We start from the raw sequence: 25,610 nt of genomic DNA, 5'->3' as shown, positions 1-25,610 counted from the left end.
TTTGAGACCAAAAACATACACCCAAAAAGCATTCCTGAACTCTATATTGAAAATACTGTGATTGAAGAAATATTGTTCAGAGATTCAATTATTTAGAAATGTAAGTACACTGAAATGTCAACACACTTTCTACCTGGTTGTTTTTTTACACAGATACCTGTGACCCATTCAAAACCTCACGACTCACCAGTTGAGAACCGCTGCCCTAGGCCATATGATATAACAGCCTATTCTAAAACGGGTATAGAAAGAAATGACATAGACAAACTGGATTGAGGTGCTAAGCATAAGAAAATGCTTTTATTTAGCACTGGCGGCTATTTCCACTGTGTTGGGTTGATATTCCCATACACCTACACAGCTGAAAGGTGTTGTCAAATTTGGACCTTTCATCCTTTGTGTTGAAAGGCCTCCCACTGTGCCCTTTGAGTTGGGAGCGTCTGATTGTCTAGCTGCAATCATTTACAGCAGAGGATATGAATATGCGGAAATGTATAAATAGGGTTATGTCGCTTACGTAACGATTGAACTGAATCTATGGCAGCCAGATTGAATAGCCATTACTGGATTGAATAAAAACATGTGGCATTACAATATGTCATTACTGAGGTATTGAAAAAAACATGTATTTGGATTGGAATGGATAACATATTACTGAAGAGTCAGAGGGGTTTTTATAATGAAAGCCAAGGGAGATTTAAAAAAAAAAATGCAGCTTTTTTTGCTTACATTTTACATATTGATAATAAAGGCCTGTGGGCTTCCGCTGTTATGTCATAAAACCTTGGAAATCATTGTGGGTAGTAGCCTACATATTAGAAAGGAGGGTGAAAAGAAGGAGAGGAGAGGAAAATGAGGTCACCATTCGCACTCTGTCCACTGCCGTGTATCCCACCTTACCACTTAAAGTGACAAAAGTCTTTAAATGAAGTCCATTCTATTCAGGACATGCCCTCCCTGTGAACTTCAACTGTAAACCCTCGGAGGTACTCAGTCTCACCACAAAACAAAGCTGCACCGTCACAGACGCGACCACAACCACGGTTCAACCGCCCAGGATGGTGTGGCCAGTGTTCTTGAACCATATTCTCATGTTAACACTTGAAACACTTAAAAGTGTTTGATGGAACATGACAGTTCTTTAAGATGTGACACCCCTCACGTTAAATGAAAAAGCTCCACTGACCTACTAACCCTTCAATTAGCCAAGCGAAGAGTGACTGCCTGGTCGTGGCTCGCTCTGTCACCGTGACAGTCAGTGGCCATGACAGCGCTCTGTAGTGGGCAGACAGACCAACTCCGACCTGACCACAAACCCACTCTTCCTGCATCTTACAACCACTCTGTCAACAACATTAGGACCACAAATCCCGCTGATGGAAGCTTGACGTTGCATTAGATTGACAGTTCAGAATTGTTGAGGGTGAGGGAGACTACTCCTTCAGAAAACATTCATATAGCATCCGTAAAGGCTGTCATAAATGTAATACACTCACTATTACCACATAAAAGTGTGTGTGGCAAAACTATTCCCCACATTAGGTAGTATATGCTTTCAGTTAGGTAGTATCATGCTTTCAGAAATGACAAGGCAGCTCCAGTTATGTTAAAATGTTGCTTGTTTGTTGACGAAAACACTACCATAGTGTATTAGGATAGTGGGTATGAGGAAAACATAGTTTCCAAGACATGAACATACTGTACATGCATCCATCAATGAGGTGGACAGCTCAGTGCTCAAGTGTCTGCCAGAAAGGCAGGTTAGAGGTTAGAGGTTAGAGGTTAACAGGAGGGTGAGTGAGCATGACTATTAGTGGCTCTTTTCAAGTCCAAATGAAAGGCTAAGCAGAGAGCTGGCTAAAGAGGGGAACATAACGTTATTACGATGTGGGTCTTTGTAAATCATTCTAAATGATTAAGACAAGTCTTCTACATGTATAGAACATGAACGACTGCAACAGCAACCAGGAGAAAACGGGATTTCCTCTGTCAATATGTGTCCTTAGCATCGCAGCCAGCCCCCACAATACCCCACTGCCATTCGTCCTCCAAACCACACACACACACACACACACACACTTCATAGCCCCCCGACTATGAGGTACATCTGCTTACCTCTGCTGCCGGTTGCCAGATCAGCCACTTTCTGAAAGGCGTCCAGGAAGGCGGCTACCGCGACAACTGTCGTCCTGGGAGATGAGAAAGACACAGCTGGTCACCATTCTGATTATTATTGGCAGCAGAACATACAGTATGTACAACATAGACCTACAAGCATACAACACCCATATTCACCATGGTTTGAATCACTTCACTAGTAACACCATATGCTTTGGGGAAAGGGGTGGACAGAGTTAGTAGTCTGGTCAAGGTTGGGTCAGTGTTTACCCTACAATTGTATAGGCGGGGTGGGTCCCTCCATCTAGCTCTATTGCCCCCCCCCATCTAAACATGTTATAGGCTTCTATTGGTTTCAATTGACAGTTTGATGCCAGAGGGCATGGATGGGTGATGAATGTTGCTTTAGGGGCCTTTGCACCGCGCATGGAAATTGAATTTGGGGAAAGACTGGGGTTACATCCACTAGATTCCCATTTTTTTGCATTACCTTTCATGAGTATTCATCATCTAACTATATGAAAATGTTAACCTTCAACCATCCCCGTATTAACACATTTTCAAACCCCCTTAGGTGGTAACCATAAGCAACCACACTGCATGGGGTACAAAACTATGGATAAAAGGGGTCACGGTAGATTTAATCTGGATTATTGTTGAGGCTTTTTTATTTTTTTTTACCTCTATGCCCTTGCATTTCTGCATTTTAAGATTACCATGCAGCCAGAGAAACAAATCCATTACTAAATTGTCTGTTCCAGCCCTCCCTGAAATTGTATAAAGTAGAGACTGACCTTTGTTGACAAGAAACTGAGCTGAAATTGAAGTCAGTAGGTAGGCAAACTATCATCAACCAATTTGATGTCATAAATCATTTCAGGTTAGGAAATTCAACTGAGCCACATGCTGCATGATGGTACTCTGTTGTACAACGTGCAACCCAAAGGGTTGCTTTTCTCTCATTCTTAAGGAAGTAACGACTATTCAGATAATCACAAGGCTAAGCGGATGCAAGCAATTCTTCGTTATTTAAAGCAGAGCACGGTTACTTAAAGAGTGGACATGTCTACTCTAAATTAAGATGAGCTATTTAAAAAGGAGAATTTGGCTTTTTTATACCCAATTTTTATTTTGGATGTAAATGGCAAGTTGTAGAAGGGTCCAGACACTTTTTTTTAGCAATTTAACTTACCCCAACCAGCGATTCACTTCCTCATCCTCGTTGTGCAGTACGGGGGCTCTAAAAATGACTTACTTGGCTGTTTTCGGAGCATTTATTCATGTTTTTTCAGAGCTGCACAACGAGGATGAGGAATCGCAACAACAAAAAAAGGGTCTGGACCCTTCTATAACATGCCATTTTAAAAAGCTAAATTCTCCTTTAAAATGGTGTTAGGAAAACACCCGGAGTAGGTCGCACACAATTGGCACTGCAGAGGTTATGGGTATCTGCCCTTTGGCACTCCGGAACTCACTCCCTATAGCATGTAGTTGGTGCACCGTGCCACTGCTACTGTCCTAGATTGCAGAGGTGTGTGCCACGTAAGCACATACATGCACAGTGCAGTACACAGATGCAAAAGAAATTGCTTCACACATGCTATTGTAGACGCACCATTTACCATGTGGTGAGAAAGAGCTGAAAAATAGAAAACTAGAAAAATGCATGTTCTGTTTGTAATGTTAGCATGTTTCGCTTTACCTGTGGAGAGTAAAGGGGGGAGACTATTGAGCTATGGATGCAAGAAGACTTGTTGAATGAGAAAAAAGGCCAAGAGGCTAGGAGGAGGACATTTCCAGCTGGCTTCTGTCACATCAGTGGTAGGATTTCTCAGGAACCCTTTTCTTCCACAAGCCTCACCGGGACAAGGAAGTAGAGATGTTTTTCAGCGGGTTAACCCAGTGTAACCCTTGGCCTGAAATAAAAGCTTCTGGCGCGCTGCACTGATCCACCACGCTGAGATAATGACTTTATGATTTGATCGTTAATCTCAGTTGATGAAAGGTTCATTAAGTTTTTCCCTTCCTTCCCTCATGACCTTCAGCTGTGACTGTGTGCAACGGTGATCCAGAAACACGCTGACAAGACCAGGGCAGGGTGTGTGTGAAATTCTAGACAGATAACATGGAACATTTGAAGAAGAAGGATTTTTTTTTTTTTATGAGGTTGGGTAAATGGATGTGTGTGTGTGTGTGTGTGTGTGTGTGTGTAGAGATGTGCAGTAACTCCGTGTTTCTTGTTGTGTTGTTTTGCTTTGTTTGTTTGGTTTACCTGAGCTGTGATTGTAGCTTCCCAGCCTTGCTGATGAAGTCATCCCACACTGGGTAACTGCTCTGAGGACATAAAAGAGGAACATGTGAGGACGAGGAGTACACACAAAGACAAAGACATTTCTAATGCAACATGTCCGCAAGCTCATGTCTGAAAAATCTCACATATACAAGAGCAACAATGGGAGAGATCAATAAAGTAAATCCATAGACTCATACTGAGAATGTAGACCCCACTCTCACTTTCAGTGTATGTAAAACAATAGCCCACAGCCAATATGGATACAGTTAGGATCAAATTGGGTTCAATTCAAAGTCCCAACACTGCATTGTGGTATCTCTGTTGAGAATGTAGGCTACCATGAGTGAAGTTGAACTACAGTAAACCGAAGAGTTCTAAAAAGTGGATTATAAACTGGGTGGTTCAAGCCCTGAATGCTAATTGGCTGAAAGCCGTGGTATATCAGACCATATACCAATTACGTTGGTAACCAGTTTATAATAGTAATAAGGCACCTCGGCGGGAGGGTTGTGGTATATGGCCAATATATGTACCACGGCTAAGGGCTGTATCCAGGCACTATGCATTGCGTCGTGCTTAAGAAGAGCCCTTAACCGTGGTATATTAGCCATATACCACAACCCCTTGGGCCTCATTGCTTAAATTGACTTCAAACATCATAAGAATCCCATGAATTGAGTGTTGCCTTTGTTGTCAGTGCGAAGACCTTGAAGGCGTATTCAGTATGAGGTGCAAGAACATTGCAAATGTACATTTTTGTCATTTAGCAGACACTCTTATCCAGAGCAATTATAGTTAAGTGCCTTGCTCAAAGGCACATTGACATATTATTCACCTAGTCGGTTCAGGGAATCAAACCAGCAACCTATCAGTTATTGTCCCAGTGATCTTAACCACTAGGCTACCTGCCGCCCTAAACATGTTTACTTTACATTTTAGTAATTTTTAGCAGACACTCTTATCCAGAGCACATACTGGTCCACCGTGGGAATCGAACCCACAACCCTGGCGCTGCAAGTGCCATGTGCTACCAACTGAGCCACACGGGACCTGAAATGTACCATATAGGACTGACACTACTCTTAGAAGCAGGTGACTGTAGGTTAGCCTGCCTGTCTGAAGACATGTTGGCCTCTGGTTGAAGCACCTCGTCCTTCCCTCCCAGGCCTCTAACGTCTAAATTCAGGGCTGTGGTGGTGAAAGGACAGCGTGGTAGCTAGCCAGCTATGGTCTGGGGGCCATGCAGTAAACATCTGTCACCAGGGCAGTCTGGGTGAAGCTAACAAGGCCACACCACAGCTGGAAGGCAAGAGACTGTGGAAGTCAACAGGGAACGGCCTCTAGCTGGGAGTGACATGCTCGCTGACTGGACAAACACAAGTGTCTTCTTAGAGGTGTGTGTGTGTGTGTGTGTGTGTGTGTAAAAGTGCATAAGTGTGTCCATGAATGATGAAGAGACCTGCACAGGAAGACAGACACTACTTAGGCTGGTCATATCAATTCCAGCTCAACTTCCTCCACTCTTTGGGTAAATATGTAATAACACATGAACATGGTTGTATTTGAGATACAAGATCTGCATTTCAATTCACTCTCTCAATAGACTCTTCAATTCAAATAAACTACCCACAACCCTATTGTTTTGAACATAGAAAACACAGTAGAAAATATACACCGTAAGCCTTTTTTTTTTTTTTACTGTGATAGCAATGGATCACAGCCCTGAGATGATAATGGGGCCGAACAATCAGATTACGGGGCGGTGGGGTTAACGAGATAGCACACTGTCAGACTTGTCGTTGTCAAGGTGATATGTCTTGAGTGATTGATTAGCGCCCTAGCCGCACTCCCCTGAGAGGAGGGATACATGTGAAGTCTGCCGTCTCTCAGTGCCTCACTCAGGCATCCTTTTGTTCATCCACGGCACTAGCCCTCCACATTGGTTACCGTGACAACACGACCGAGGCAATGACGCTGCACTTCAATCTCCCCGGCGCCCATCCTTCACGTCGCTGGGGCGAGGAATAACATGAAATATGCACTGCATGAATTCTGCATGAATTCACTCACTTGTATGGCTTCGATGTGTTGATGTCCTACTGAGAGATCATCGTTTTAGCATCGCAAACGGCATTTCAGGTTCAATGCAGTGACTGAATAAATGCAGATCATTTAAAATGCATCGAATCAGGCAAACAAAAAGATCAGGCTTTGACTCAGGCAATTCTACCGCATGGTGCTCATCTCAGAAATGAAAATGGGTAAAAAGAACATGGCTGTGTGTTCAACAAGACTTCTCATGGATCCATCAATGTATGGTCATAACTAGATCCAAAGCAGAGCTCTAGGGTTTATCTTTTCCATCCATTCCAGTTCTATGGTTCATCTAGTCATTTCACCCCAACCCCCCAGTGAGAGGATTATTTTAGCCAGAGTGATGATCCACTCTGATTTAATATAAATACTTATTAATAAACCAAAGTAGGCCTACATCCAATGCCCTCAATAGCATTACCTTCAACCTCAAGCCAACAGATGAATAATGTAATGGTGCTCAAACGCGTATACATTTGAAGGGGTAATAGAGAATAAAGCATTATGGGCCGGTTTCCCAGACACGTACAGTATTAGGCCTAGCCCAAGACTAAAAATAGTCCTAGACTCTCCATTGAGTAGCCTGTGTTTTATTTCAGGACTAGGCTTAATGTATCCACAAAACAGATCCGTGAAGTAGCACAACTCACAAATAAAACCTAAAAGTAAACCTTTATAGAACCAATTCTGAAATGATTCAATTACCACTGAATTCCATTTTTTTTTTTTTTGGTCATTCACACTGCAGAATTTATACTCAGTTTAAAGAACACTTGGAGCTCAGGAAAGGCATGTAGGATTGGTTCCAGTTATTAAACAGATGAATGGTAACATGTCTGCTTAGACAATAAGGGATGTGTGAACAGTATCTAAATGAATGATGTATTAACACACACACACACACACACACACACACACACCAGCACGCTGATTCAATTTAAGCACAAACATTGGCGAGCAAATATAGGCACACATAGACAATCCCCACCCACACATGTACACATCTGCCAGCAGACAAGAGTGTAATTCCTGGTGCCCTTTGGAAAAGCCCTCCACCTATGAAAACGGTTTATTACACAGGTCCAGTGAAACCTGTCTGAAATGGCTGTAGAAGGCTATCATGAATGGACATATTTCTGCCTAATGTTAGACCATTGGAAAGCATTTGTTGTCATCAGAATCTATAAAAGTTGCCCATTTCTCTGTTTGTCCCATTGTTTCTCTGAAATCATTTATAGTTAAGCAGAGTTGACCACATGGCTTTGTAAAAGTTTTTCAAACCAGATCATGGACATCATGGTTTTCATTTGTTTGGAATCTCAATCATTATTCTCCTACATCAAACGTCTATCCACCGCCAGTGGCGTGTATTCATGGATGCCAAAGGAAGCCTGGCTTCCCAAAACAACTGACCAATAAAAAAAATGATTTATCTTTCGCCTCTCTGTGTTTCATAATTTTCCTACAATTTGCAAAAGGCTGAATGTATTTCACCGGAGAAAGCACCCGAGCGAGCGAAACAGCGCCCCTCCGTATGTGCAGGCCCTCTATCTGACGCTGTCTGGTCAAAACGAGTATGACATTGTTGCCGCCCGTAGCATTGAAGTCAAGGGAAGCCAGCGAGCATCGGCCTCCCTTGACAAAAGATTTGACAGAAAACTTTAATTGTTGCATCTCGTTGTGATGTTGTCCTCTGGTGGCTAAAATGGTCCCTTTCCTACATTAGCCATGGCTGGAGATGGGCAGGGGGGGCCAGTGCCCCTGTGACAACAATTTTGGACCCCCTTGTGGCCCACCTAAATGTGGAGTATGAAATAATTTTTACATCCGTTATTAGACAGTGGCAACGATGATTATAAACATGGTCTTTTGCCTGCTAATGCCTGCAATGCAATGAAGAAAACGATATGACAACAATAACGTCTAATGTAACTGGCCCCTCTAACAGTACAACTGGCCCCAGCTTGGCCCCCCCAGTTGAAATGGTCTAGAACCGCCACTGACCGTATTAGACTAAGCAGAGGTGATTTGATGATGTTGAAATATTGAAGTTGAAATGGAAACATTAACTTGCTTGACTATGCTGTAGGTCATGTAACTGTCTGTTACTGTACATGCAATATGCTTTGTGGACTTCACTGGACAGAGGTTGTTATCTGGTTTTGTGATAAAACAAAGGTGTGGTTGAATTTATACTTCCACTGTGTCCTCGTAGTCTCGACCCCTTTACGCCTATATCAAGGTCGCAAGGCATATGAAATAACAGGTTATAGAGCAAACAACGCGATTATCAAAACACATACAGCAGGTTGTAATATGGGGGGGGGGGGCTTACTTCACCAGGGATTTTACCCACGCAACGCTACTGTCCACCATAAACCCCAAAATGCACTCAGCCACAGCTAAAGGGCAAACTTTCACAGTTCACACCCTTTGAATTTATCTGCCACCATTTCACTGCATTCAGTTGTCAGAGGAACAGGTGGGGACAGGTAAGAATAGGTGCGCTAACACTTTCGGGCAGACTGGAGGCGCGTCAGAAAATATGATTTTTTCAATTATTTTTCTCTCTGCTTATTAGGCTAAGCATAGAAAATACAAATTGGCATGTTTCCTTCTGAGATGACATTGTGCAAAAATAGTACTTATTTCATTTCCAACTGTTGAGTTTATGAGAAAAGCAAAATAAACCAGATGCGTAGCCTAAATGAGTTCCACATCTCAACAGTGACACATTGTCTTGCTCTCCTCAGAACAAAAGTCAAGGGGAAACCTTCAGGACATGCATTTACTGCTACTTGATTGACGTGGTTTTAGAACATTCTATTATAATCCATATCCTGGATCATTTAGCCTTTTATATGCAACCGTTCGTGGTCAACGAATCAGAACACGCCCACCGTGCGTACCTCGATTCTATGCAGTCCCTCCGTGAGCGCAATTTAGTAGCCTAGGCTTTACACAATCATTTGCCAGCCTGCCACTCTTTGAATTTTTATCGTATTCTGCAAAATCAAATGTAATTGCATGCCCTTTATCTAGCACAGTCAATGTCACATCGATTAGGTAAAAACATAAGGGCACGTATTGCCATATCAATAAAACGTATTATTCTATAGACAATTTAAATTAAGATAATACCCTACGAAACCTAAATAAATATTAAGATAAACAATGAATACATTAGTCCCCGAAGTGTTACCTTCATGTCGCCTATCACTGTTTGAAAAAGTCCTCCGAGCGCACTGCATTCTCTTTCAATGACAGTCTCCATTTTCAGCAATGTATTATCTTGCCAAAACTGTAGTAAAAATGTGTATTCTGTCCTCCAAAACCGACTGAAAAAATAAACTCAATAGTAAAGTATATTTTAAGGGCAAATATCCTTTCAAAGACTTGCTGCAGTATCCTGTATGCAGCACACCAGAACGATGGAAAGCAAAGCAGCCGTGAGATTTAAACCCCACGTTAGTTTCCACACAGATATACATTCCATGTTTTTGCGTTTAAGACCATACTGAAAGAAGGATACAAATAGGAAATCCTAGAGGAAATACCAGTTGTTTAAAAACGTGTGATAAAAACGAAAACAATTCGCGTACTATCACGGCATAGTCGAGGTTTAATGAAGTTTCTTGCCACAGCTGACATGCGAACTGCAAGTGTTTTACCCATGCGCGCCAGCATGCAAACCTTGAGCGCGCGTCCGCGTCGCCCCTCCTTTTGAGGCTAGTACAAGGTTACTGTAGCCCTACTTCTATGCATCGCGGTGCATGGATCATAATAAATAACAAAGGGTTTGGAAAAAAACGAAACTTTTTTTTTTATATCACATTTTATACAGTAGGCCTAATCCTTAGATATCATGTGATATTTAGATTTCACATAATTTATAGACTGCAAATGGACTGCAAGAAGCCCAAACATACATAATATTTGACTAAAACATAATCATTACAAATCTTTCTTACATTTGTATACTATCACATATCTCTCTATATTATGAGTGGGAAAGCTATTCCATGAGAGAAATTGCCAAGAAACTGAAGATCTCGTACAATGCTGTGTACTACTCCCTTCACAGAGCAGTGCAAACTGGCTCTAACCAGAATAGAAAGAGGAGTGGGAGGCCCCGGTGCACAACTGAGCAAGAGGACAAGTTTGAGAAACAAATGCCTCACAAGTCCTCAACTAACAGCTTCATTAAATAGTACCCGCAAAACACCAGTCTGAACGTCAACAGTGAAGAGGCGACCCCGGGATGCTGGCCTTCTAGGCAGAGGTCCTCCGTCCAGTGTCTGTGTTCTTTTGCCCATCTTAATCTTTTCTTTTTATTGGCCAGTCTGAAATATGGCTTTTTCTTTGCAACTCTGCCTAGAAGTCCAGCATCCCGGAGTCGCCTCTCCTCTTGCTCAGTTGTGCACTGGGGCCTCCCACTCCTCTTTCTATTCTGGTTAGGGCCAGTTTGCACTGTTCTGTGAAGGGAGTAGTACACAGCGTTGTACGAGATCTTCAGTTTCTTGGCAATTTCTCGCATGGAATAGCCTTCATTTCTCAGAACAAGAATAGACTGACGAGTTTCAGAAGAAAGTCTTTGTTTCTAGCCATTTTGAGCATGTAATTGAACCCACAAATGCTAATGCTCCAGATACTCAACTAGTCTAAAGAAGGCCTGATTTGTTGCTTCTTTAATTAGCACAACAGTTTTCAGCTGTGCTAACATAATTGGGTTTTCTAATGATCAATTATCCTTTTAAATGATAAACTTGGATTAGCTAACACAACGTGCCATTAGAACACAGGAGTGATGGTTGCTGATAATGGGCCTCTGTACGCCTATGTAGATATTCCATAAAAAAATCTGCCGTTTCCAGCTACAATAGTCATTTACAACATTAACAATGTCTACACTGTATTTCTGATCAATTTGATGTTATTTTAATGGACAAAAAAAATAGCTTTTCTTTATATGTGACCCCAAACTGTTGAACGGTAGTGTAAGTATTCAGACCCTTTGCTATGAGACTCGAAATTGAGCTCAGGTGCGTCCTGTTACCATTGATTATACTTGAGATGTTTTTACAACATGATTGGAGTCCACCTGTGGTAAATTCAGTTGATTGGACATGATTTAGAAAGGCACTGACACCTGTCTATATAAGGTCCCACAGTTGACAGTGCATGTCAGAGTAAAAACTAAGCCATGAGGTCCAAGGAATTGTCCGTAGAGCTTCGAGACAGGATTGTGTTGAGGCACAGATCTTGGAAATCGTAGCAAACAATTTGTGCAGCATTGAAGTTCCTTAAGAACACAGTGGCCTCCATCATTCTTAAATGGAAGAAGTTTGGAACCACCAAGACTCTTCCACGAGCTGGCTGCGCGGCCGAACTGAGCAATCGGGGGAGAAGGGCCTTGGTCAGGGAGGTGACCAAGAACCCGATGGTCACTCTGACAGAGCTCAAGCATTCCTCTGTGGAGATTGGAGAACCTTCCAGAAGGACAACCATCTCTGCAGCACCCAGTAAAAGGCACATGACAGCCCACTTGGCTTTTGCCAAAAAGCACCTAAAGGACTCTCAGGCGATGAGAAACAAGATTCTCTAGTCTGACGAAACCAAGATTGAACTCTTTGACCTGAAAGTCAAGTGTCACGTCTAGAGGAAACCTGGCACCATCCCTACGGTGAAGCATGGTGGTGGCAGCATCATGCTGTGGGGAAGTTTTTCAGAGGCAGGGACTGGCAGACTAGTCAGGATTGAGAGGAAAGATAAACGGAGCAAAGTACATCCTTGACAAAAACCTGCTCCAGAGCGCTCAGGAACTCAGACTGGGGTGAAGGTTCCCCTTCCAACAGGACAACAACCCTAAGCACACAGCCAAGACAACGCAGGAGTGGCTTCGGGACAAGTCTCTGAATGTCCTTGAGAGACCCAGCCAGAGCCTGGACTTACACCCGATCGAACATCTCTGGAAAGACCTGAAAATAGCTGTGCAGCGATGCTCCCCATCCAACCTGACAGAGCTTGAGAGGATCTGCAGAGAAGAATGGGAGAAACTCCCCAAATACAGGTGTGTCAAGCTTGAAGCGTCATACCCAAGAAGACTTGAGGCTGTAATCGCTGCCAAAGGTACTTCAACAAAGTACTGAGTAAAGGGTCTGAATACTTATGTAAATGTAATATTTCAGTTTATTATATTTAATACATTTGCAAAAATCTATACAAACCTGTTTTTGCTTTGTCCTTATGGGGTATTGATGTGTGTAGATTGATGAAGAAAAAAATAAATTTCATCTATTTTAGAATAAGGCTGTAACGTAACAAAATGTGTGTCTGAATCCTGTCCGAATGCACTGTATTTCGTGGCTTGCGAAAGTATTCAACCCCCTTGGCATTATTCCTATTTTGTTGCCTTACAACCTGGAATTAAAATTAATTTGGGGGGGGATTTGTATCATTTGATTTACACAACATGCCTACCACTTTGAAGATACAAAATATTTTTTATTGTGAAACAAACAAGAAATAAGACAAAAAAACAGAACTTGAGCGTGCATAACTATTCACCCCCCAAAGTCAATACTTTGTAAAGCCACCTTTTGCAGCAATTACAGCTGCAAGTCTCTAGGGGTATGTCTCTATAAGCTTGGCACATCTATCCACTGGGATTTTTGCCCATTCTTCAAGGCAAAACTGCTCCAGCTCCTTCAATTTGGATGGGTTCTGCAATCTTTAAGTCATACCACAGATTCTCAATTGGATTGAGGTCTGGGCTTTGACTAGGCCATTCCAAGACATTTAAATGTTTCCCCTTAAACCATTCGAGTGTTGCTTCAGCAGTATGCTTAGGGTCATTGTCCTGCTGGAAGGTGAACCTCCGTCCCAGTCTCAAATCTCTGGAAGACTAAAACAGGTTTCCCTCAATAATTTCCCTGTATTTAGTGCCATCCATTATTCCTTCAATTCTGACCAGTTTCCCAGTCCCTGCCGGTGTTCTCGGGGTGATGAGAGGTGTTAGGTTTGCACCAGAAATAGCATTTTCCTTGATGGCCAAAAAGCTCAATTTTAGTCTCATCTAACCAGAGTACTTTCTCCATTTGTTTGGGGAGTCTCCCACATGCCTTCTGGCGAACACCAAACATGTTTGCTTATTTTGTTCTTTAAGCAATGGCTTTTTTTCTGGCCACTCTTCCGTAAAGCCCAGCTCTCTGGAGTGTACGGCTTAAAGTGGTCCTATGCACAGATACTCCAATCTCCGCTGTGGAGCTTTGCAACTTCTTCCCGGTTATCTTTGGTCCCTTTCTTGCCTCTCTGATTAATGCCCTCCTTGCCTGGTCTGTGAGTTTTGGTGGGAGGCCCTCTCTTGGCAGGTTTGTTGTGGTTCCATAATGAATTTAATGGTGCTCCGTTCAAAGTTTCTGATATTTTTTTATAACCCAACCATGATCTGTACTTCTCCACAACTTTGTCCCTAACCTGTTTGGAGAGCTCCTTGGTCTTCATGGTGCCACTTGCTTAGTGGTGCCCCTTGCTTAGCGGTGTTGCAGACTCTGGGGTCTTTCAGAAAAGGCGTATATATATACTGAGATCATGTGACAGATCATGTGACACTTAAATGAAGTCCACCTGTGTGCAATCTAACTAATTATGTGACTTCTGAAGGTAATTGGTTGCACCAGATCTTATTTAGTGCCTTCATAGCAAAGGGGGTGAATACATATGCACACACCACTTTCCCGTTTTTAATTTTTCTGAATTTTTTAAGTTATTTTTTCCATTTCACCTATTTAAACTGTTTTGTGTATGTCCATTACATTACATCCAAATAAAAATCAATTTAAATTACAGGTTGTAATGCAACAAAATAGGAAAAACGCCAAGCTCGATGAATACTTTTGCAAGGCACTGTATATACACTGCTCAAAAAAATAAAGGGAACACTAAAATAACACATCCTAGATCTGAATGAATGAAATAATCTTATTAAATACTTTTTTCTTTGCATAGTTGAATGTGCTGACAACAAAATCACACAAAAAGAATCAATGGAAATCCAATTTATCAACCCATGGAGGTCTGGATTTGGAGTCACACTCAAAATTAAAGTGGAAAACCACACTACAGGCTGATCCAACTTTGATGTAATGTCCTTAAAACAAGTCAAAATGAGGCTCAGTAGTGTGTGTGGCCTCCACGTGCCTGTATGACCTCCCTACAACGCCTTGGCATGCTCCTGATGAGGTGGCGGATGGTCTCCTGAGGGATCTCCTCCCAGACCTGGACTAAAGCATCCGCCAACTCCTGGACAGTCTGTTGGTGGATGGAGCGAGACATGATGTCCCAGATGTGCTCAATTGGATTCAGGTCTGGGGAACGGGCGGGCCAGTCCATAGCATCAATGCCTTCCTCTTGCAGGAACTGCTGACACACTCCAGCCACATGAGGTCTAGCATTGTCTTGCATTAGGAGGAACCCAGGGCCAACCGCAAAAGCATATGGTCTCACAAGGGGTCTGAGGATCTCATCTCGGTATCTAATGGCAGTCAGGCTACCTCTGGCGAGCACATGGAGGGCTGTGCGGCCCCCCAATGCGATGCCACCCCACACCATGACTGACCCACTGCCAAACCGGTCATGCTGGAGGATGATGCAGGCAGCAGAACGTTCTCCACGGCGTCTCCAGACTCTGTCACGTCTGTCACATGTGCTCAGTGTGAACCTGCTTTCATCTCTGAAGAGCACAGGGTGCCAGTGGCGAATTTACCAATCTTGGTGTTCTCTGGCAAATGCCAAACGTCCTGCACGGTGTTGGGCTGTAAGCACAACCCCCACCTGTGGATGTCGGGCCCTCATACCACCCTCATGGAGTCTGTTTCTGACCGTTTGAGCAGACACATGCACATTTGTGGCCTGCTGGAGGTCATTTTGCAGGGCTCTGGCAGTGCTCCTCCTGCTCCTCCTTGCACAAAGGCAGAGGTAGCGGTCCTGCTGCTGGGTTGTTTCCCTCCTACGGCCTCCTCCACATCTCCTGATGTACTGGCCTGTCTCCTGGTAGCGCCTCCATGCTCTGGACACTACGCTGACAGACACAGCAAACCTTCTTGCCACAGCTCGCATTGATGTGCCATCCTGGATGAGCTGCACTACCTGAGCCACTTGTGTGGGTTGTAGACTCCGTCTCATGCTATCACTAGAGTGAAAGCACCGCCAGCATTCAAAAGTGACCAAAACATCAGCCAGGAAGCATAGGAACTGAGAAGTGGTCTGTGGTCACCACCTGCAGAACCACTCCTTTATTGGGGGTGTCTTGCTAATTGCCTATAATTTCCACCTGTTGTCTATTCCATTTGCACAACAGCATGTGAAATTTGTCAATCAGTGTTGCTTCCTAAGTGGACAGTTTGATTTCACAGAAGTGTGATTGACTTGGAGTTACATTGTGTTGTTTAAGTGTTCCCTTTATTTTTTTGAGCAGTGTATATATACAGTACCAGTCAAAAGTTTGGAGACACCTACTCATTCAAGGGTTTTTCTTTATTTGTACTATTTTCTACATTATAGAATAATAGTGAAGACATCAAAACTATGAAATAACACATATGGAATCATGTAGTAACCAAAAAATTGTTAAACAAATCATTATATATTTGAGATTCTTCAAAGTAGCCACCCTTTGCCTTGATGACAGCTTTGCACACTCTTGGCATTCTCTTAACCATCTTCACCTGGAATGCATTTCCAACAGTCATATATATATATAAATAAATTGCTCAGAAAACTTGCGGGGAACCCTGGTCTACATCATGTCCAACAACAATGTGTATTGTGATTGAGCCAGAGACAACTCTGAGCCTGTCACGTTCGTTCGAAGGATGAGACCAAAGCGCAGCGTGGGTATCGTTACACATCTTTTATTTTAATGTGAAACTTTGCAAACCAAACAATAAACTACAAACAAAACACAAACCGTGATGAAAGAGGTGCAACATGCACAAACTCAAAATAATCTCCCACAAACACAGGTGGGAAAAAACTACTTAAATATGATCCCCAATTAGAGACAACGAAGACCAGCTGCCTGATAATTGGAATCATACAAAAAAATCCCAACATAGAAAAAGAAACTAGAACCAAAACAACATAGAACTAAATAAACTAGATAAACCCCCCCCCCAGTCACACCCTGACCTACTCTACCATAGAAAATAAGAGCTCTCAATGGTCAGGACGTGACAGTACCTGAAACCAAAAGGGAGGGTTGGGGAGGTGTCTAGTGTTGGTGTCGGCTCTGGTGCAGGATAAAGAACCTTCTCATCCTGCAGACCCTCCCACATTGGAGGCGGTTCTAGTGCGGGACGAAGAACCCTCTCATCCTGCGAACCCGCCAGCATCGGTGGAGGCTCTAGACTGCCGACCATCGCTGGAGACTCCGGACCGTCGCTGGAGGCTCCGGACCGTCGCTGGAGGCACCGGACTGGGGAACGTTGCTGGAGGCTCCGGACTGTGGGCCTTCTCAGGAGGTTCCGGACTGTGGGCCTTCTCAGGAGGTTCCGGACTGTGAGCCGTCTCAGGAGGCTCTGGACTGAGAGCCGTCTCAGGAGGCTCCGGACTGTGAGCCGTCGTTGGAGGTTCCGGACTGAGGGCCCGTCATTGGAGGTTCCGGACTGTGAAACGTCGCCGGAAGCTCTGGACTGGGAACTGTCGCCGGAAGCTCTGGACTGGGAACTGTCAGCGGAAGCTCTGGACTGGGAACTGTCGCCGGAAGCTCTTGAACGGGAAGGCGCACTGGAGGCCTGATGCATGGGGCCGGCACAGGTGGCGCCAGACTGGTAACACGCACCTTAGGGCGAGTGCGGAGAGCAGGCACAGGACGCACCAGACTGGGCAGGCGCACTGGAGGCCTAGTGCATGGAGCCAGGACAGGTGGCACCAGACTGTTGACACGCACTTCAGGGCGAGTGCGAGGAGCAGGCACAGCACGTACTGGACTGAGGACACGCACTTCAGGGAGAGTGCGAGGAGGAGGCACAGGATGTACTGGACCGTGGAGGCGCACTGGAGGTCTGGAGCGTAGAGCTGGCACAACCCGCCCTGGCTGAATGCTCACTTTAGCCCAACAAGTGCGTGGCGCTGGCACAGGACGCACTGGGCTGTGAAGGCGCACTGGCGACACAGTGCGTAGAGCCGGTGCAGGATATCCTGGACCGAGGAGAAGCACCGGAGACCAGGAGCGCTGAGCCGGCACAACCCGTCCTGGCTGAATGCTCACTTTAGCCCGGCAAATGCGTGTTATGCATCACCGCATAACACGGTGCCTGACTGGTCACACGCTCCCCACGGTAAGCACGGGGAGTTGGCTCAGGTCTAAACCCTGACTCCGCCATTCTCCCCGTGTGCCCCCCCCCAAATAATTATTTGGAGCTGCCTCTTGGGCTTCTGTCGTTGCCGTGCTAATTCCTCGTATCATCGCCGTTCCTCTTTTGCTGCCTCTATCTCCTCCCTTGGACGGCGATACTCCCCAATCTGCATCCAGGGCCCCTTGCCGTCCAGGATCTCCTCCCATGTCCACTCCTGGCCATGCTGCTTGGTCCTCTGGTGGTGGGAGATTCTGTCACGTTCGTCCGAAGGATGAGACCAAAGCGCAGCGTGGGTATCGTTCCACATCTTTTATTTTAATGTGAAACTTTGCAAAACAAACAATAAACTACAAACAAAACACAAACTGTGATGAAAGAGGTGCAACATGCACTAACTCAAAATAATTTCCCACAAACACAGGTGGGAAAAACAACTACTTAAATATGATCCCCAATTAGAGACAACGATGACCAGCTGCCTCTAATTGGGGATCATACAAAAATCCCAACATAGAAAAAAGAAACTAGAACCAAAACAACATAGAACTAAATAAACTAGATAAACCCCCCCCCCAGTCACGCCCTGACCTACTCTACCATAGAAAATAAGAGCTCTCTATGGTCAGGACGTGACAGAGCCATAAACAGAGCCATAAACCTCTAGTCATTGTCAGCAGCTTAATTTGTAAAACTAGTAAACTCATTTGAAATATGTGATCACTTATTATATGTTTTTAAAAATTGTATTTCACCTTTATTTAACCAGGTAGGCCAGTTGAGAACAAGTTCTTATTTACAAATGCGACCTGGCCAAGATAAAGCAAAGCAGTGCGACACAAACAACACAGAGTTACACGTGGGATAAACAAAAGTACAGTCAATAACACAATAGAAAAATCTATATACAGTGTGTGCAAATGGAGTAAGGAGGTAAGGCAATAAATAGGCCATAATAGCGAAGTAATTACAATTTAGCAAATTAACACTGGAGTGATAGATGTGCAGATGGTGATGTGCAAGTAGAAGTACTGGTGTGCAAAAGAGCAAAAAAGTAAATAAAAACAATATGGGGATGAGGTAGGTAGTTGGATGGGCTATTTACAGATGGGCTGTGTACAGCTGCAGCGATTGGTAAGCTGCTCAGATAGCTGATGCTTAAAGTTAGTGAGGGAGATTTAAGTCTCCAACTTCAGCGATTTTTGCAATTTGTTCCAGTAATTGGCAGCAGAGAACTGGAAGGAAAGGCTGGCCAAAGGAGGTGTTGGCTTTGAGACTAACCAGTGAGATATACCTTCTGAAGCGCGTGCTACGGGTGGGTGTTGTTATGGTGACCATTGAGCTGAGATAAAGTGGAGCTTTACCTAGCAAAGACTTATAGATGACCTGGAGCCAGTGGGTCTGGCGATGAATATGTAGCGAGGGCCAGCCGACGAGAGCATACAGATCACAGTGGTTGGTGGTATATGGGGCTTTGGTGACAAAACGGATGGCACTGTGATAGACTGTATCCAGTTTGCTGAGTAGAGTGTTGGAGGCTATTTTGTAAATGACATCGCCGAAGTCGAGGATCGGTAGGATAGTCAGCTTTACGAGGGTATGTTTGGCAGCGTGAGTGAAGGAGGCTTTGTTGCGAAATAGGAAGCCGATTCTAGATTTAATTTTGGATTGGAGATGCTTAATATGAGTCTGGAAGGAGAGTTTACAGTCTAGTCAGAACCATCCAGAGTAGTGATGCTAGTTGGGCAGGCGGGTGCGGGCAGTGATCAGTTGAAGAGCATGCATTTAGTTTTACTAGCGTTTAAGAGCAGTTGGAGGCCACGGAAGGAGTGTTGTATGGCATTGAAGCTCGTTTCGAGGTTTGTTAACACAGTGTACAAGGAAGGGCCAGAGGTATACAGAATGGTGTCGTCTGCATAGAGGTGGATCAAGGAATCACTCGCAGCAAGAGCGACATCGTTGATATATACAGAGAAAAGATTCGGCCCGAGAATTGAACCCTGTGGTACCCCCATTGAGACTGCCAGAGGTCCGGACAACAGGCCCTCTGATTTGACACACTGAACTCTATCTGAGAAGTAGTTGGTGAACCAGGCGAGGCAGTCATTCGAGAAACCAAGGCTGTTGAGTCTGACGATAAGAATACGGTGATTGACAGAGTCGAAAGCCTTGGCCAGGTCGATGAAGACGGCTGCAGAGTACTGTCTCTTATTGATGGCGGTTATGATATCGTTTAGTACCTTGAGTGTGGCTGAGGTGCACCCATGACCAGCTCGGAAACCGGATTGCACAGCGGAGAAGGTACGGTGGGATTCAAAATGGTCAGTGATCTGTTTGTTTAACTTGCCTTTCGAAGACTTTAGAAAGGCAGGGCAGGATGGATATAGGTCTGTAACAGTTTGGATCTAGAGTGTCACCCCCTTTGAAGAGGGGGATGACCGTGGCAGCTTTCCAATCTTTAGGAAATGTCAATAAATATAATTCCATCTCCTTTGTAGCTATAATACTTTATCATAGTAAATTGACACAAAGCAAAACCAGGCCTCATTACCCCTTACAGTGGTAAGCCAAGATGGGAATGTTTTCACTATCCTATTTATGTTGAAATGTACTGTACTGTGTAACCAATGCAGCTATGGCCACCTAGTGGTTATTTTACTGACACAATCGCCATCAAGTTTCAAGTTTAATTAGTCGTACTGTATGTGGAGGGTACACATCTTACATACGCACCAATGTATTGTCCAATGTATTGTCCAACGTAATGGATCATCCTTGACAATGCAACAACAATACGAACATAAAGTAAATGGCTCAATAGAATAAACATTTTAGCATACGTACGATACAAAAAGGAACAATTTATTGTCCAATATTGACACTTGTTTTGGGGAAGGGTGGATTGGGGGACAAGTGTTTAAATTGTGCTCTATTTAGCAATAACAATAAGAGTCTGGTAGAGTTGTGATGTGTGTGTAGCGTAAATGTATATGTGTGTGGGTGGATGAGTGGATGGGTGGATGAGTGTATGTGTGTGAGTGGATGAATGGATGGATGGATGAGTGTATGTGTGTGCTTGAGTGAGTGCATATGTGCTAAGGAGCGGAGAGTGCCATGTTTCCATAACAAAATAAGAATAAGCTTAAGTCCCCAAAAAGGTTTTCACCGAACTGATGTAACTGAGCCAGAGCTACCCAGAGCTACCCAGAGCTACCCAGAGCTACCCAGAGCCACCCACAGCTGACCTCCTGCACCAAGTGCCAAAGGGAGAGCCAGGTAGAGCTGAGTTTTAGCACCTTACAGGTCCAAAGAGGAAAGTAGGATACAAAGTAGAATAAACTAGGATAAACCAAAATAAAGTAGAATACACCAAGGTTAAGGTTAGGGTTGTGGTTGAGGGTTAGGGTTGAACCGGAATGTGGACATGAAGCTAAGGTTAAGGTTAGGGTTGTGGTTGTGGTTGAGGGTTGAACTGGGATGTGGACATGAAGCTAGGGTTAGGGTTAGGGTTGTGGTTGATGCTAGGGTTAGGGTTAAACTGGGATGTGGACATGAAGCTGGTGTTAGGGGTAGAGTTGTGGTTGATGCTAGGGTTAGGGTTGAACTGGGATGTGGACGTGAAGCTGGTGTTAGGGGTAGGGTTGTGGTTGATGCTAGGGTTAGGGTTGAACTGGGATGTGGACATGAAGCTAGGGTTAAGTTTAGGATTAGGATTGTGGTTCTAATTGGTTATGAATGAGGGAAGGTACTAATTTTACTGTGCTACAAACTACCACAAGAGGTCCTCACATGACCGCAAAAATGGCATAGGCTGCAAGAGATACTTTATTTTCCTCACAATAAATCACATCAGGCATGCAATATTGACAATGAAAACACATTGCGGCTGAGAAATCAGACATTTGGAAAATGCAATTGAATAAGAAAAGTATATAGCTAATTCCCTCAGGAACATGTAATTCAATAAAATGAACACCTCACACCCTCTACCTAGTAGTCTGCTATTTACTGCATTTTAGCCCCAAGGCCTGATGAATATTCTGATATTCACAGTCAAGTTCTGTGACATGAAAATAACATGTTTCCCATGTTTCATATCATTAAGCCAGGTGTGATAATTTATTTACTCCATTTTGTATCTGATTATATTTTCACTCCCAGCTATTAAAAAATATTATTAGTACATTCAGGTACTACACTGAGTGTAAAAAACATGAGAACAGCCTCAATTTGACGGGGCATGGACTCTACAAGGTGTTGAAAGCGTTCCACGGAGATGCTGGCCCATGTTCACTCTCCCTATCCCAGTCTGCTGTCCCCACATGCTTCAAGATGGCCACCCATTGTTCCTGTACCCAAGAATGCAAAGGTAACTGAACTAAATGACTATTGCCCCGTAGCACTCACTTCTGTCATCATGAAGTGCTTTGAGAAACTAGTCAAGAATCATATCACCTCCACCTTACCTGTCACCCTAGACCCACTTCAGTTTGTTTAAGGCCCCAATAGGTCCACAGACAATGCAATCACCATCACACTGCACACTGCCCTATCCCATCTGGACAAGAGGAATACCTATGTAAGAATGCTGTTCATTGACTATAGCTCAGCATTCAACACCATAGTACCCTCCAAGCTCATCACTAAGCTTGAGGCCCTGGGTCTGGACTCCACCCTGTGCAATTGGGTCCTGGACTTCCTGACGGGCTGCCCCCAGGTGGTGAAAGTAGGAAACAACATCTCCACTTTGCTGATCCTCAACACTGGGGCCCCACAAGGGTGCGTGCTCAGCCCCCTCCTGTACTCCCTTTTCACCCATGACTGTGTGGCCATGTACACCTCCACCTCAATCATCAAGTTTGTAGATGACACAACAGTAGTAGGCTTGATTACCAACAACAACGAGACAGCCTACAGTGAGGAGGTGAGGGCTCTCGGAGTGTGGTGTCAGGAAAATAACCTCTCACTCAATGTCAACAAAACGAAGGAGATGATCGTGGACTTCAGGAAACAGCAGAGGGAGCACCCCCTTATCCACATCAATGGGACAGCAGTGGAGAAGGTGGAAAGTTTTAACTTCCTCGGGCGTACATATCACTGACAAATTGAAATGGTCCATCCACACAGACAGTGTGGAGAAAAAGGTACAACAGCACCTCTTCAACCTCAGGAGGCTGAATAAATTTGGCTTGTCACCTAAAACCCTCACAAACTTTCACAGATGCACAATTGAGAGCATCCTGTCGGGCTGTATCACCACCTGGTACGGCAACTGCACCACCCACAACCGCAGGGCTCTCCAGAGGGTGGTGCGGTCTGCACAATGCATCACCGGGGACAAACTACCTGCCCTCCAGGACACTTACAGCACCTGATGTCACAGGAAGTCCAAAAAGACCATCAAGGACAACTACCACACGCGCCACTGCCTGTTTATCCCACTATCATCCAGAAGGCGAGTTCAGTACAGGTGCATCAAAGCTAGGACCGAGAGACTGAAAAACAGCTTCTTTCTCAAGGCCATCAGACTGTTAAATAGCCATTACTAGCAGAGAGGCTGCTGCATACATACACAGACTTGAAATCACCTTAATTATAATGTCACTTTAATAATGTTTACATATCTTGCATTACTCATGTATACACTGTATTCTATACTATCTACTGTATCTTAGTCTATGTCGCTCTGACATTGCTCATCCATATATTTATATATTCTTAATTCCATTCCTTTACTTAGATTTGTGTGTATTAGGTATTTGTTGTGAAATTGTTAGATATTACTTGTTAGATGTTGCTGCACTGTCGGAATTAGAAGCACAAGCATTTCGCTACACCCGCAATAACATCTGCTAAACACGTGTGTGACCAATACAATTTGATTTGATTTGATGCTTCCCACAGTTGTGTCAAGTGGCTGGATTTCCTTTGGGTGGTGGACCATTCTTAATACACATGGGAAACTGTTGAGCATGAAAAACTCGGCAGCGTTGCAGTTCTTGACACAAACTGGTGCGCCTGGCACCTACTACCATACCCAATTCAAAGGCACTTAAATCTTTTATCTTGCCCATTCACCTTCGGAATGGCACACATACACAATCCATGTCTCAATTCTTTCAAGGCTTAAAAATCCTTCTTTAACCTGCCCCCTCCCTTTCCTCTATACTAATTGAAGTGGATCTAACAAGTGACATCAATAAGGGATCATAGCTTTCACCTGGTCAATCTATGTCATGGAAAGAGCAGACGTTTTGTACACTTAGTGTATAACTATAGTGTATGACTCAGACAGATAACTCAACTTATCTCACAGCAGGAAATGTGTGATCAATATACACTCAGACTACCTTCTGAAAGTCAGTATCCCAACACCTGGTTCTGTTAATTAATGCACACTGTAGAATTTTTTTTTGCTACATGAAACACTTCTTATTGGAAGTGTTTGAATAGTTTTGGAGCATCTTCACGTATAAACAGGACCCTGGCAAGAGGTCGACAATCATGTGACAAGGAGGGGTTTGATTATGAACCCCAGAGAACCTAAGGGCACATTATTAGCTCCAGGCTATAGGCTATCAGCGAGTATTACATAGTCTTTCATTTAGCCATCAGACCCCACCAACTCTGTTTCTTCTGTGGCTCAGCTGCAGAGCCCGCAACCAGCAACCCTCTTTTGGCATCCCCCTCTTTCCTCTCAACTCCAAATCCGTGCCAATAATCTTCCCATCATCCCTTGATACAGACATCTTGATTAGAGGCTGTCTTCATTTCCTCTATGGCTGCTTTGTGTTGGCACAGGTTTCCGATACATTGGAGAATGGCTTAGTCTGAAGGGGAGGCACCGGGAGAGGGAGCACACAGTGTCATTACCCTCTGTGCCGGCTGGGCTGGAGGAAATAACATGAATCAGGTGGCTGTATGGGGGAAATCACCTGTAATGGCAACGGGGTAGAGAGAATGGACTGACTGAGGCTGAAGGGCGCAACGGGGGAGAGAGAAAGAATGGACTGACTGAGGCTGAAGGGCGCAACGGGGGAGAGAGAATGGACTGACTGAGGCTGAAGGGCGCAACGGGGGAGAGAGAATGGACTGACTGAGGCTGGAGGGCGCAACGGGGGAGAGAGAATGGACTGACTGAGGCTGGAGGGCGCAACGGGGAGAGAGAATGGACTGACTGAGGCTGGAGGGCGCAACGGGGGAGAGAGAATGGACTGACTGAGGCTGGAGGGCGCAACGGGGGAGAGAGAATGGACTGACTGAGGCTGGAGGGCGCAACGGGGGAGAGAGAATGGACTGACTGAGGCTGGAGGGCGCAACGGGGGAGAGAGAATGGACTGACTGAGGCTGGAGGGCGCAACGGGGGAGAGAGAATGGACTGACTGAGGCTGAAGGGCGCAACGGGGAGGACGGGCTCATTGTAATGGCTGGAATGGAATGAATAGAACCGTATCAAGCGCATGCAAATTAAAGTTGTGTGTTCATTTTCCTAGTGTGGAAAAACAATTATGAACACAACTTTTGGCTGTACAGTATGTGTTTGCTCCATTCCATTGATTACATTCCACCCATTACAATCTATTAACATCGTGTCTAGCAACATGGTGGAAGATCCATCCAAGGAATGGGTTGTGACATATTTTCAGGTTTACATCTTCGGTCGCACATGCCAAACCGCTATGGGTCACCTTAAGAACAGGGCATAACCACAATGTGATTAACCAGGAGGTAATGAATGAATGCATCTCAAA

General features: G+C 44.3%; 1 protein-coding gene across 1 annotated transcript in view; it reads right to left on the bottom strand.

The window, feature by feature from the left end:
• The window catches only part of LOC106588358 (MTSS I-BAR domain containing 1), a 48,081-nt gene extending 37,883 nt beyond the window's left edge, over positions 1-10,198 (bottom strand). The window contains 3 exon segments of the mRNA XM_014177251.2: positions 2,116-2,189; positions 4,391-4,452; positions 9,708-10,198. Coding sequence (XP_014032726.2) covers positions 2,116-2,189; positions 4,391-4,452; positions 9,708-9,779 — 208 coding nt within the window. The 5' untranslated portion in view covers positions 9,780-10,198.
• Between the last annotated feature and the right edge of the window lie 15,412 nt (positions 10,199-25,610).

This window comes from Salmo salar, chromosome ssa27, assembly GCF_905237065.1.
Source record: "Salmo salar chromosome ssa27, Ssal_v3.1, whole genome shotgun sequence".
Lineage (NCBI taxonomy): Eukaryota > Metazoa > Chordata > Actinopteri > Salmoniformes > Salmonidae > Salmo > Salmo salar.
The sequence above is the reverse complement of the archived record's forward strand: the minus strand, read 5'-3'. Positions and strand labels throughout refer to the sequence as shown.